We start from the raw sequence: 12,437 nt of genomic DNA, 5'->3' as shown, positions 1-12,437 counted from the left end.
CTACGGCTCCCTGTGAATCCTGCACTACCCTGCTGTTTCTAAGCCCTTTTGCTACTAATGGAAGCTGACGACTGCTAACTACCTGTTACAGGCCCAGATGGTAACGGACCTTCCCCGTGCAGACTAGGGATGTGGGGGAACAATGTATAAACAACTATCTTGTTGCAAAGGACCTGAAACGTAGCAAATGGATTTATGAGATTGTAGACTTGCACTTAGTGCATAAATGTGTGGTTGGTTCGCTTGGGCTATCCATCTGCCTAAGAGTTATTCGGGGTGTTCAAAAAATGGTCTTCGTGGAGGTGGGTCAAGAAAGCTTGCCAGAACGCTCTACAGAACGTCGAGTTCGTATCTGCAACAATATTTTTAGGCAGTAAGCGAGACTTCCAAATTCACTCTACAAAATAACGACTTTTAAAGCTGTAACAATGCTGAAGCAAGGAATACAAGCTGCCTTTTTGATTTGAAAAATCCACGATCTCGGCAAATCGCGTGGATTGAGCGGCTGAAAATCTATATGACAGTCCACGCTCTGCTGCCGCCAGTCGCATACTAGGCTACCAAAAGAAGCATTATAGCCTCTCTACTGTAGTGTGGAGCTCACATTGGCCTGAATAAACGTGATCGTGTGCTTTGCACAAAATGACACTGCCGAGCTAAGTCGGAATGCACGGAGACGGAACCCCGACTTTGTCTTGAACCACAGCACGCCATTTTTGCAGCATGGTGGTGCGCAACCTTTTCGATGTTCTGAGCTCAGCCGTAGTAGCGGATGCGCGTGTGTCAACGTATAGAACTAACGCGAGTTTAATAGAATCCCTATCCCATTACAGACAATCGTTGTTGCGCTGTGCAGCAGTAAATTGTTGGGGCGCTGCGAGAGCGCGTCGGACATCACGGTGGTGATGCTCTTTACATCGATGCAAAGTCGTACTACAGGAGCCACCCAAGCCAGCGAACAACTGTAGGATTATCACGACCCTGAAGTTCTTCGTGTGGTACATTAAACAGTTACGGTAGGACTGGTGGTTAGAATGACGCCTACGTTAGTAACACCGGCAATTTTTCACTCACCATCACTCGGCATAGAGGCTTCTTTTCCCGCATTATGTATCGTTGCTCGGTTTGGGTGAAGTGATGGGAGTGACAAACAATAACATCGTGTTTTGGAGAGCCCGTAGCCTGGTTGAAGAGCAGCACCCACATCTATATCACTAGCTCCGCCTTTACTTAGGAATGACACTCATAATTGAGCAGCGCAGACACTGGAAGAGCTGTGAGGCGGCCGATAACACTTTACGCTGTACCACCAGCCTGCTCTGTCCTAGTCGCACCCTGCGTTTGTTAAAGTAGATCAGTCAGTGGAGCAGCGAGCCGAGCAATTCAAGAAATCAAAATTTTTAGTAGTCATAGGACACAAGCCAAGCGCTCTTTGCAGCGTTCCTGTGGTATTCGTATAGGTCATGCATTGAATACTTCACTTTTTGCCAAATCTGGCCCAATTTCTTCAGGCGACACACGGAACTGCAGAAGCACAACTGTTGCAAATACTGAGCCTTTGCTTGCTTTGCATACAATTGCGTGTCCTGCAACAGCTGAATTGTATGCCGTCGGTAATGTAGGTGCCTCATAACGTTTTGGCTCATACAAAGGCATCATTCATGCAGATAGCCATCCGCCATCCTTGATATGCTCACTAACTTCTTACTACTTTAATTTTGCAGTTCAGCTGGGACATTGACAACTTCGAACGGCATGCAGATGCACTCGAGTCTGCGAAAGCGAAAGGCTTTTTGTGGCCATCACCACCGTAGTTGGGTATTTGTACGACAGCGGCTCAAGTAGTTATCTAAACCTCCTTCAGCAGTAACTCTTACTGTAATTTTGAAAATACTCGGCTAATTACACCGTTAGGTGCGCTTGTTTGCTCCTGAAGCCCCAAGTAGTACATCATTTGTGGACGCCCCACCAATAGGGTGCTTCATCGCTGACTCTTTGCCCAATCTGAGACCACCTGACGTGATGCTTCGGGTAGACCTGACATTAGCCACTAAAACAGCAGCAGTTTGCCTAATTTGTAGCGTTTGTAAGCCAAAGTTCCATATATCCTGATATACCAGTCAATAGGTAAAATCCCCTGCACTAGCTTTCTCAATTTTCCCCAAGTGTGTTGTTGAGCTGATTTCGGCAGAACCCGATGAATCAGAGCCTGTGCAAGGGCTTGGACTGTAGTGATCAGATTGACGAGTGCCTCTGAACGAATAGTGACACCGTTTAGGGGCTCCTCCCTCCAGTAAAATAAGGAGCACTTGTTTCTTTCATCTGGAGGGTACAAAGCGAGATACCTCTCCAACCAGCTGATACAATTCTCGGGCAGCTGCCCGTGAGTGCGGTCGTTGAAGGTTTTTGGTCAGCATAACCTCATCAAAGCATCTCCAAGAAATTTGTCAGCTGATAGCCTGCCTTCCCACCAGCCATGGAGCTGCTACGTTTACATCTGAGTGCATGCTGGTCTCTCCGGCTCAAAAGGCGTGGTGCCACTGTCTACATCCTTTGCCAGAAGACTTTTTCCCCTAGCGTTTTTTGCCAAAGGAAATCAAGTATTGGATCAGCTTTCAGCTCTATCAACACCTGGCAACTGTTGTAGTTGAAAGCTGAGATTCCATCGCCTTTACTGCCGGTGGATGAGTGGGGAACAACCGCACGAAATGATATAATGGTACCCAGTGATGCGCTGCATCTGTCTCCGGAGTAGGACACTCCAACCCCACGTTCAGTACAAATTTAATATGCAATTATCGAGTGTTTTATTTGAACACCTTCCGTTTCCGCCTGCCCGCGCTCCTGAGAGTTCTCCATATGACTGGAGAGACAGCTGGCGTGTGCGTAGCTTTACCTTCTGAGGACTTCGAGCTTTTACAATTAGTTGCACAAAGTATCTAGCGCACAGGCACGCAACATTGGATCTGCTTGTATCCAGCTCAGTAATCTGCACTCAATAGGACATATAAATGGACGAATTGATTCGCAGCTCTCGACCAGTTCTACATCAAATATAACTTCTATGGTTGAAAGTGGTGCATTGCAACTAAGCGCGATCATATGTCCCTCGCTCCGGCAGTCTGGAAGCACATGAATCGGTGTCATACGCTCTGTCAGTTGGTAAACGGGTAAGAAAACAGGATACTGAAGAATAAGCCCAGCTTCGACATTCGAAGTGGAGTTTTTAGTCCACTTGTGTACCACACACGTAATGAGTGTATGGATGCACATGTATCCCAAAGTAAAAGTTGATTGAGTTTTCATATCATGTAGACCGTGCGTCCTCACTCCACACTCTTGGGACACCTTGGGTTACAAGCGCGCACTCAGCACCTGCCGCCATATTCCAATATGTGGCATACGGTGTACGACCATATATTTCTTTCAGCACTACAGCGAACCGCAATACTGCATGCTTTTACCAAGCGCTTAGCTCACTACGCATGGATTGCAAGGCATGAACTCTATTTTTTTGTTCTACGCGCTGCCTCGACATGCTTCATCTTCACTTTACCCGTATGGCTCATTCTACAGAGGCCACTACGCAAAAAGGGGGATGTAATGTTATAAGGCAGTAAGTTGAGTCCGTCATTAATAAGAAACTGCTGTCGTCTGCCCTACTGCCATAGAAACAGAGTTGGCAGTAGCAGAGAAGCAGGAGGCCAAAGCCAAGGAAAGCACTTTTTTCTATGCGTGTTTCTGATAAAAGGAGCTGCTTGCATTACCTTTGATCCTCGGGCTTTAGATAAGGGCCTGAGCAGTGTGCGCTTATGAAAAAGAATACGATTTTCGCATGCGCATGCATCGTAAAGCCCCAAAAGCTGCCAAAGGCAAAGGTAGCAGCCACCACTGTTTATCCCTGTGTGTGTATTCTTCTTCCGACGTATTCCTCATAAATATTGGAAGGAAAGTGGGCGGGATCAGGGATTGCTCGACTTCCTTCGTTCTGGTTATAGTCCTCTAGCCTTTGCCCCCTGATTGCGGGCTGTCCTGACACCTCTGCAGCGGTTTCTTTCAGGCCAGATGGCGTCGGGTGGAGGGCTACTGGAGCAGCGGCATACCTTCGAACAGTTCGTGACAGGCTCTTGCGGCACCATTCCCCGGCTTCAGCGTCTCGGGGGGGTGTTCTTCACGTGTTTGAAGGAGCGGCAAGATGGAGGGAGGCGCAGCGGGGGGCCCAGGGCACTGTGCCTTTCAACTCTGGGTGGGCAATGTGCCATTCGACGCGTCGGAGGTGGAGCTAAAGAATGTGCTCTCAGTCGCTGGCAGGGTCCTTGGAGTTCGCGTTAAGTACGATGCCGAATCAGGTACGACGGGTGGGCCCTGGGCGCCCCTTTATTGAAGCTTCTCCATTTTTTTCGCAGTCGCTCAGTGGATATTTCGCTAAATGCTGAGCCGTTACCGTGTGCCGTATAAAATATTGTCGCAGCTGCCAAACGTATATGGGAAAAGCAAGCCCGAAGGAGGCCATGCACGTGGCTCCGGTTGTTACCATATTTTTCGCAGGCCAGTCCAAGGGATTCGGCTTTGTAGACTTCCCGGATCTGGAGAGCTGCTTGCTGCTGCTGCAGCAGCAGCAGCAGCAGCCCATTGAGCTGAGGGGACGCAAGCTGAAGCTGGACTGGGCAACGGCAGAGTTGAGGGAGGCATACGGCAGCGGAACAAATGCCATCGGCGTTGCGGGAGGCCGTCAGACCAAGGAAGCAAAGTGTAGGACCATTTGTCGTTTTTCGACGTTGTTCATATGTAGCACTCCATGCGTTTCTGCTGCTGCCGTTGCTAGGAGGGCGCTGTTGCTGGCTTGCAGGGATCAGCGGTGACACTGTGTTCTCGTCCTGTGTGTAGGGAGCCGTGCAGCCTCAAGGCCAGAGATCAGCGGAGGGAAAACAAGAGTGATCGGGCTGTCTGGAGCAGCTACTGCTGGACTTTCTGGGAGTCGAGCAGCCAGTGGCGGTGCTGCTGCCGCGGCTGCTGCCTCCCTTATGGGATACTCACCTTCGGACCCTTTCGCAGCTGCTCCGGGGGTCCTGCCTTCGTTCGTTTGCGAGTTTATGCAGTGTCTGTCCACCTCCCACCTTTTGCAGCTGCTGCATCATATGCAGCAGCTGGCGCAACAGCATCCCCACGGCTGCCGCCGCTTCCTTACAGATAACCCCTCCCTCACATATGCCCTCCTCTTTGCCATGTATCTGGTAGGTGCTGTCAGCAGCAAGGATCTCACGACAGCGGAGTCAGAGATGCAGCAGCACACGCAGCAACAGCAGCCGCAGCAGCAACTGCAAATGGCTGTTACCTTTGATGCACTCAAGAGGCTCCCCGAGTTCGAGAGGAAGCAGCTGCAACGCAATAGGGAAGAGAGGCAACAGCAACTCAAAGCAGCAAGCGTGCTCCCCACTCGCGTCGAACCGGGCAGCAGCAGCAGCAGCATCAACATGCCTGCACCTACAGTACAACCAACACAACCACAGCAGCAGCAGCAACAAGCTCCGTTGCAGCAGCAGCAGCAGCAGCAGCAGCCACTGCTACAGCAGCAACAAGCCCCGCTACAGCAGCAGCAGCCACTGCTACAGCAGCAACAGCCACTGCTGCAACCGCAACCTCTATTGCAGCAGCAGCAGCCACTGCTACAGCAGCAGCAAGCGATGATGCAGCAGCAGCAGCCACTGCTGCAGCAGCAACCAACTCAGATGCAGCAGCAACAGCCACTGCTACAATACCAGCCACTGCTGCAGCAGCAACAATCCCTGTTACAGCAACAGCAGGCCCCGCCGCCGCAGCAGCAGCCACTGCTACAGCAGCAGCAAGCGATGATGCAGCAGCAGCAGCCACTGCTGCAGCAGCAACCAACTCAGATGCAGCAGCAACAGCCTCTTCTTCTGCAGCAGCAGCAACAACAACCCACTGCGCTGCAGCAGCAACAGCCACTGCTACAGCAGCAGCAGCCACAGGCGAAGCCTTCTTTGTTGAGTCAAATCCCCGTATCCACTCCTGCCGCCAGTGGGTCAGTCGCTACAGACCTCACACACGGAGCATCAGCAGCAACTGCAGGAAATATAAATGCTCAAGCACAGAAGCGATGGCCTTTGGTTTCCCCTGCCGGCAGTTTGGCGCAGCCAGGAGTGCTAGGAGCTCCTGCCGCTGCCAAAGGTGCAGGTGGGGCCCCTGAGGGGGCCCTCTTAGCCCAGTCCGCCTCCGCTGCTGCTGCCCCCCCTTCTGCGCGTCCTCCTCCAGCGGCTTTGCGGACAGAATCCGCTTCTGGAGGGTTGCCTTCCACTGCAGCAGCGGCAGCAGCACCGGCACATGAGGCGGCTTCGGCTGATGTATCACCCGCTGGAGGGCAGGGGATCTCTCAAGGGGCCTCCATGCGTCAGTGGGCTGCAGCACCGAAGGCGTCAACGCCGCCAGTGTCTCTGCTTCCGACTGCAAGAGCTGGGGCGTCTTCAGTGCAGGGGGCCTCTTCTTCTCCCTCAGGGGGTTTGCCTGGTGAGCTGCGAATGGAGTGAATGTATATCTGTGTGGTTTCGATGCATCTTTGGAGCAGCGCCGCATGCGGGCTCGTGGCGTCCTTGAGCGTATCCTCGCATCTGGGCGGAGCCATACTACCCTCTCTACTTGCCCTCTGCGCTTGATGTCTTTTGCATCCCTTTGAGGCTTGCTCGTTGTTTCGTTCCGCGCCGCTTTGACAGTTTGTCTTTCTTGCTTTCTTCCCTCGCCAAAAGATGGCGTTTTCTGTCACTTGCTACGCTCTGTGCAGCAAATCGCCCTCAGCCGAATCATCCGGCGTGGGAAGTACCCCCTGCGGCGGCCAACTTAGTGGGTACGTTGAGCGTGGAAAACCTTGCTTGTCACGGAGCTTATTGGCTCCCACCGCTTCTTCCTCTAATACTTTGTGACTCGACTTCATCCTGATGCTGGTGATGCTGCTGCACAAGCTGTCTTTGCTGGCGCCTTGCTGTGGTGGCTTTTCAGACGAAGTCGTAAAGGCACCGACCATGTTGAACAAGTGCGATATTCCTGCTCGACCCCTATGTCCTCCAGACACGTGACGGTTAGAGGGGTTTATAGCCACACGGGTTTGTCTTTAGACTTGGGTCTTCTTCGGGGATGCAGGTAGCGGGGGGAGGTGTTTTTTTTGCGGTCGTGCTGCAGCGTCTTGAGTTCAACTTCCAGCCGGATGGCCTCGTGGACCCCGGAACAGCGACGGCAGGTGCTGTCTCTACAGTCGGTATGTCACATGGTGCTCCTTCTTTTCCAAAGTGTATTCTAAGTGTGTATGCCCCTTGCTGTTTTTAGTACCCGTAGCAGCTTAGATCGATCTTCACTGAGCGGTACAGCTCCCTTTTGTTGGCACAGCCCCGTAGGTGATGAGTGGTGTTGCTGCTGCAGTGCAGCTTGCGGCCCTGTAGTGTCGGTGTTGCGCTGGGCGCAGCCAGGAAGATGCTGGGGTGCTCGCCTGCATCAGCGTGTTGTTGAGTGCTGTTATTTTGGCGCAGGCTCTACTACGGCGGGGGTACCAAGTGGCCATGTAGCTCGAAGGAACACGTCTGAAGCCACTCTTTATATTGAAGGTATTAAAGGACTCTTATTCTATTCGGTGCTGCGGGCAGAGGCAGGCACGCGAGTCGCTGCAGTTTTACTGCAGGATATGCAGAACGCAACCGATGTAAAGCCCAATGCACTGTGCGTGTAACCTTGTCACTTTAGTTTTGCCATTTTTGCCGCTGTGGGGACAAAAATTCTGCCGAATTGAATGGCAGCTAGGAGCTTCGTAGCAGCGATGTAGCAACCCCTAAAGTGCGCGGCGGGAGTTTCAGGTGACTGCGGTGGCTACAGTCATAAAATATGTGTTTTCGGGGTCTACGCTTTAGAACCAAGGGTTGATTCCTTCCTATGGCAACTGGTGAGGCCACGGTTTGGTAGCTGAGATTTAGGATATTGAGAGTCTGTACTGGTTACAACTTAATGTGATTATCTCACAAGCAGCATAGGCTACTTCGTGATGAGGGAAGTAGGCCTTTGTGATTAGTGAATAGAAGATAGGAGGCGATTCGTTGACTATTCGGGCTAATCCATGACCCATACTCGTTTACCACGCCCTTTTGAGCATAACAAAATCGCCCTAGCTAGGATCAGGTTCAGTAGAAGGAAGGCTGATGCCTAAAGAGGTTATGAGACTCTTAAGTCTTCGTAAGTACCCATGCCACACTCAGGTCATTCCGCCTCAGCGGCGGCAGATGTTTTCATCTGCTAGTGTAACCAATTCTCCACATTTTCCTGCTGCTACAGTGGCAGACCTCATGTGACGGGCTCAAATGTACTCTTGCCCCTTGACCTATTTGGATTAAATACAGATTCCTATGATATGGCACCCCATCTGAGGTTCCCGTTGGGCGACTCTCAAATGTAACCTTGATACCAACTTAATCAAAAATTGTTTCACCAAGCAATGCCTTTCCATCGTCTGCCAGCACCACCCCTTTCCAATCCTGACGAGGGAAAAGGGACAGTTCAGGTGCGAGTGGTTACGTTCTCTAGTACTGCGAGCACTCACAGCTAACTGCACAGTATACCTATCGCACCAGCACACCTGGGTTTGATTGTTGGAAATCTTGTATATCGCTGAGCACTGTTGGCGCACAAATGGAGTTATCGGCTGGTCAATTTTTCGCTAATATTTGGTCAACTATGACTCCAGTAGTTGACAATGTTGGAGTTCAGCTCAGCCTGCCAGATAGCGAGGCGGGCAGTACACGGCCTGGGAGGTCTACAACTTCATATTTTTGTATGGCACATCTCTCGGTTCGCGAACGGGACCTGTGTTCGTTGCCTGCTTGCTGAGTTGACTTTGGAGGCATAATGCCTTGGACTCACTTGAGGTCAGCCAGCTACACCCCTACAGCCCTTCCCCTGACTCCAGGCCCGAGACCTAAAGAAAAAGTGGGAAAATAAATCCTTTTAGACCACACACAGGAGCAGCTCCTCCCCAAATCGATCTTTAATTCATGTTGTAGGCTAACCTACGCAGACTTGACAAGAAACTTTTAGACTCTTCCTGGTACTGTCTGTGGGGGCAGCTAAGCTGCTTCGCTTTAAATGAGAACATCTAGGATACTTTGCTCTGAGTAATGTCATTTTGGGGGCCCCACAGCAGGCCATTATTTTTCTTTTGATACTGAGTGCCTCCCGGTTCCTGGTAAAGGCAGTAGACATGGAAACTTCGAAGTGTTGCCATGGGCAGCGCTGCGACAAGGGGGCCTGCAATTAAAGCCTCTTTTCTCATGGAGCTGCGTCAGTGCTGCCAGACAAAATATAATGACCTTTATCGTCTATTTTTGGTAGGTTGTGCTTACTGAAATTGAACAGACAGGTAGGACGAAACGTCAGGAAACGCCGTGTGATGAGTGAGTGTCCTGCTGCTGCTGTTGCCAGCCCCAGCCACATCAGGCTGCAGGAGTATGAGGTAGAGCAACAGGGCATCAGGTCTGACTATTATGCTTCCTTCCCTTCGTTCCTTTCAGTACACCATATGAAGAGTTTTCTTTGTTGGGTATACAACTGATATTGACCTTTTGATTGTCGTTTTCTTCGCTGTTCTTTCCGGACAGCCCTCTGTTCCCTTACCTGATCAAGCCACTGGCCCAGACAGTTGTTTGCGTCCCCTCCATGGGGTCTTCTGTTTATTTGTCCCCACCCTGTAGCTCTTTGCTTCCTTACTACACCCGCGTTCACTCCGAAGCCCCTAGAGGCTGAGCCTCAGGGTAGGGCGTCGGAACGCTTGCCCTGGAGACCACGCAGGTAACCCGACAGCTGCAACTCAGTGGACGGCTGCCTACCTCGTACGGACGCACGAAGATGGGCGCTTCCCCTCCTTGTGTGGGGTGTACAGACACCTCGTTTTTGCACCGCCTGATTCTCATATACCAATTGATCTCCAAGGACGAGGCCCTCCAGACTCGCATCCGAACCCACGGTGGGCCCTCGCTGGACCAACCCTGTGAGGGTGCTTGGGGCCCATGTGGCTCCTGCAGCCTCTGCGATGCTCAGCTGCACGCCAAAGCTGCGGCGGACGTCGCCGCACTGAGGGCTCTCTTCGAACCCGACTCGCCGCCTACAGCAGAAACAGTTGCAGCCACGAGTCCAGGCGGAAGTGTTGCTGAGCACGGACCCTGTCAGGATTGCAAGGAGAACGAACCGAATGAAGAAAAACAGCAGAAGAGGGAGCCTTACGGCACTGGGGCCCCCAAGACCGCAGGTGCAGCAGACGACGCTTCGAAAGAGAAAGGGCAGTGTTCCGTAGGATGCACCGTCCCTGTGGCTGCTGACTCTTCTGCTGCAGAGCCTCTGGTGTTTGCATATGATCCGAATACTGGGGGAGCTGTGCCGTACTCTCTTTCTGGAATCTCTACTCTCTCTCTACCCCCTGCCGCAGTGCGGCCAGGGATCTCTGTGGGGCTTCCAGTTGGGCCCCCCCCCCACTGCCGGGCAGGCCGTATCTTCGTCGATGGGGTCTTTGATCTCTTGCACTCTGGGCACTTCAATGCTCTGCGCCAGGCACGGCTGCTGGGGAAGCGGCTGATTGTTGGCGTTAATAGCGACAGGGGGACATACGCTGCCAAGGGCTGCTGGCCCCTCTACACCGAGGAGGAACGCGCCGAGATCGTGGCAAGCTGCAAGTGGGTGGATGAAGTAGTCATTGGCACGCCGTACGAAGTCTCGACAGACCTCTTGGATGCCCTAAACTGCGAGGCAGCGGCTCACGGAGATGACTGGGCTGCCGGAGCTGATGGACGGGACGCTTACGCACAGCCCAGAGCGGCTGGAAGAATGCTGGTGTTCAAGAGGACTGAGGGGATCAGCTCGACTTCCATCACCCGCAGGCTTCTGGAGGCCACCGCGCACATGTGCGAGGAACGAGTAGCTGTAGACAGGCCTCAACTTGTGGGGCACTTCGCGAGGAAAGCCCTGGAGAATTCAGAAGTAGAAGAAGCCATGAGCGAGGGGGGGAATAACGGACTTCCTGGAGCTCGCGTGGGGCCCTCCAGTACGCCTTACGGGCAGGAGAGGAGCGAGAAAGAGGCTTTTAGAGACTCCTTAAATAGGGAAGAACGCAAGGCCTCCCAAGGCGCTGGGGTGGTGGCTCCCGACAAGGCATATGACAGGGGCCCCGGTAAGATGGGGAAGCGCCGAGGGGACTTGAGCGTCTTCATGTCTTCAAAGAGGCTTCTTCAGTTCATTGGCGAAGCGAAAAAGCCGAAACCAGGAGACAGAGTGGTTTACGTTGACGGATCCTTCGATGTGCTGCACGGTTAGTTTCCCTCGCCGTGCTGTGAATCGCAGAGAAAAGAATCCCTGGCTATGACTCACCTTGCTTGTTATCTTGGGCGTGACCCTTTAAGCTCCTAGGCTCTGGTGACATGGTTCAAGAGTAGCACGGCTTTACGGGTAGCTGCATGCGTGTAGAGGGCCACACACAGGCGCATGCATGTGCGCGTATGACGAGCTGTGTATGCCTGCTACGGTGCGCAGTGGGGCATGTTCGGATCCTCAAGATCGCGAAGGAGATGGGGGACTACCTTATCGTTGGCATCCATGGTAAGGACTGTCACCTAAAGCGTACTACAGACAGCCTAGTTGGAACTATGGAGAGTCCAGAGCATCAGGCGAAACTGAAGGGGGAAGAGGAGCGGTCAGTGGTGACTGCGCTGCTCCGAACCACAGGCGCAGCACACTCCCTCATTTGTATCTATTTCGTGTAATTTCTGCTATTCTTGCTCCTGCCGCTTCAGATGATGCTACAGTGTCTGCTGTGAAGGGCCTAGGATTCCCAGTCATGAATGTCAACGAACGCGCGTTGAATGTACTCGGTGAGTCTTTAATCCTCTGCCTGCTTCCCATTGCGTCCATGACTGGCGGTTTTCGAGTACTACGTGTGACTTCGCTTTGTTCGTGTAGACGGGCGGGCAAACGCCTCTGCATTGGATGCATCAGTGCGCTATGTTCGGTCTGGTGCAGCAATGCGCATGGTTGACGAGGTAATAATTGGGGCTCCATGGACGATTCCTAAGTACCTGTTGGAGATGCTTGGCATTCACATTGTAGTACGAGGCACGCGGATAGACTGCACTGCAGATTCCCTAGGCGGCATCCTTGGGAGTGACAAAGAAAGGCTCTCGAGCGCCCGTATAGGTGCAGAGGGCCACGCAATTGGACCTGTTGATGCTACCTCTGAACTGCTCCTGGAGGAGGATGAAGATCCGTACCGTGTTCCTAAGGAGCTGGGTATCTACAGAGAAGTTGAGAGTTTCTCCTCGTGGACTACCAGGGAGCTCGTCTCCAGGCTTCTTCGGAACCGGAAGGCCCTAAGCGATTCCTTGCGCCACAGGTATTCATGCTAG

General features: G+C 52.5%; 2 protein-coding genes across 2 annotated transcripts; both read left to right on the top strand.

Annotated features, from left to right (window-relative positions):
* Nucleotides 1–4,195: 4,195 nt before the first annotated feature.
* On the top strand, nucleotides 4,196–7,732 carry LOC34619282. Its single transcript, XM_026334538.1, has 7 exons — nucleotides 4,196–4,349; nucleotides 4,549–4,752; nucleotides 4,888–5,451; nucleotides 5,550–5,620; nucleotides 5,976–6,532; nucleotides 6,762–6,902; nucleotides 7,336–7,732. The coding sequence occupies exons 1-7, from the start codon at nucleotides 4,196–4,198 to the stop codon at nucleotides 7,730–7,732; spliced, it is 2,088 nt and encodes a 695-aa protein (XP_026190323.1).
* A 950-nt stretch (nucleotides 7,733–8,682) lies between these two features.
* LOC34619283 (ethanolamine-phosphate cytidylyltransferase) lies at nucleotides 8,683–12,437 on the top strand. The gene is made up of 7 exons (XM_026334537.1): nucleotides 8,683–8,841; nucleotides 9,979–11,172; nucleotides 11,224–11,347; nucleotides 11,569–11,634; nucleotides 11,829–11,906; nucleotides 12,055–12,242; nucleotides 12,288–12,437. Exons 1-7 carry the CDS (start codon nucleotides 8,683–8,685, stop codon nucleotides 12,435–12,437), a joined length of 1,959 nt encoding a protein of 652 aa, XP_026190322.1.

The sequence above is a fragment of the Cyclospora cayetanensis genome, unplaced genomic scaffold, assembly GCF_002999335.1.
Source record: "Cyclospora cayetanensis isolate NF1_C8 unplaced genomic scaffold, CcayRef3 CcayRef3_contig_44, whole genome shotgun sequence".
Taxonomy (NCBI): Eukaryota; Apicomplexa; class Conoidasida; order Eucoccidiorida; family Eimeriidae; genus Cyclospora; species Cyclospora cayetanensis.
Note: the sequence above shows the minus strand (reverse complement) of the source record. Positions and strands in the feature narration are given on the sequence as shown.

Bases quoted from the DNA above. Each gene is read 5' to 3' on its own strand.
- LOC34619282 (XM_026334538.1), top strand. From the start codon at position 4,196: ATGGAGGGAGGCGCAGCGGGGGGCCCAGGGCACTGTGCCTTTCAACTC. The intron at 6,533-6,761 runs GCGAATGGAGTG...CCTCGCCAAAAG, and splicing joins GGGGGTTTGCCTGGTGAGCT to ATGGCGTTTTCTGTCACTTG. The intron at 6,903-7,335 runs GCTCCCACCGCT...TGCTGTTTTTAG, and splicing joins GCTTGTCACGGAGCTTATTG to TACCCGTAGCAGCTTAGATC.
- LOC34619283 (XM_026334537.1), top strand. From the start codon at position 8,683: ATGGAGTTATCGGCTGGTCAATTTTTCGCTAATATTTGGTCAACTATG. The intron at 11,635-11,828 runs GTAAGGACTGTC...CTGCCGCTTCAG, and splicing joins CCTTATCGTTGGCATCCATG to ATGATGCTACAGTGTCTGCT. The intron at 11,907-12,054 runs GTGAGTCTTTAA...GGTCTGGTGCAG, and splicing joins ACGCGCGTTGAATGTACTCG to CAATGCGCATGGTTGACGAG.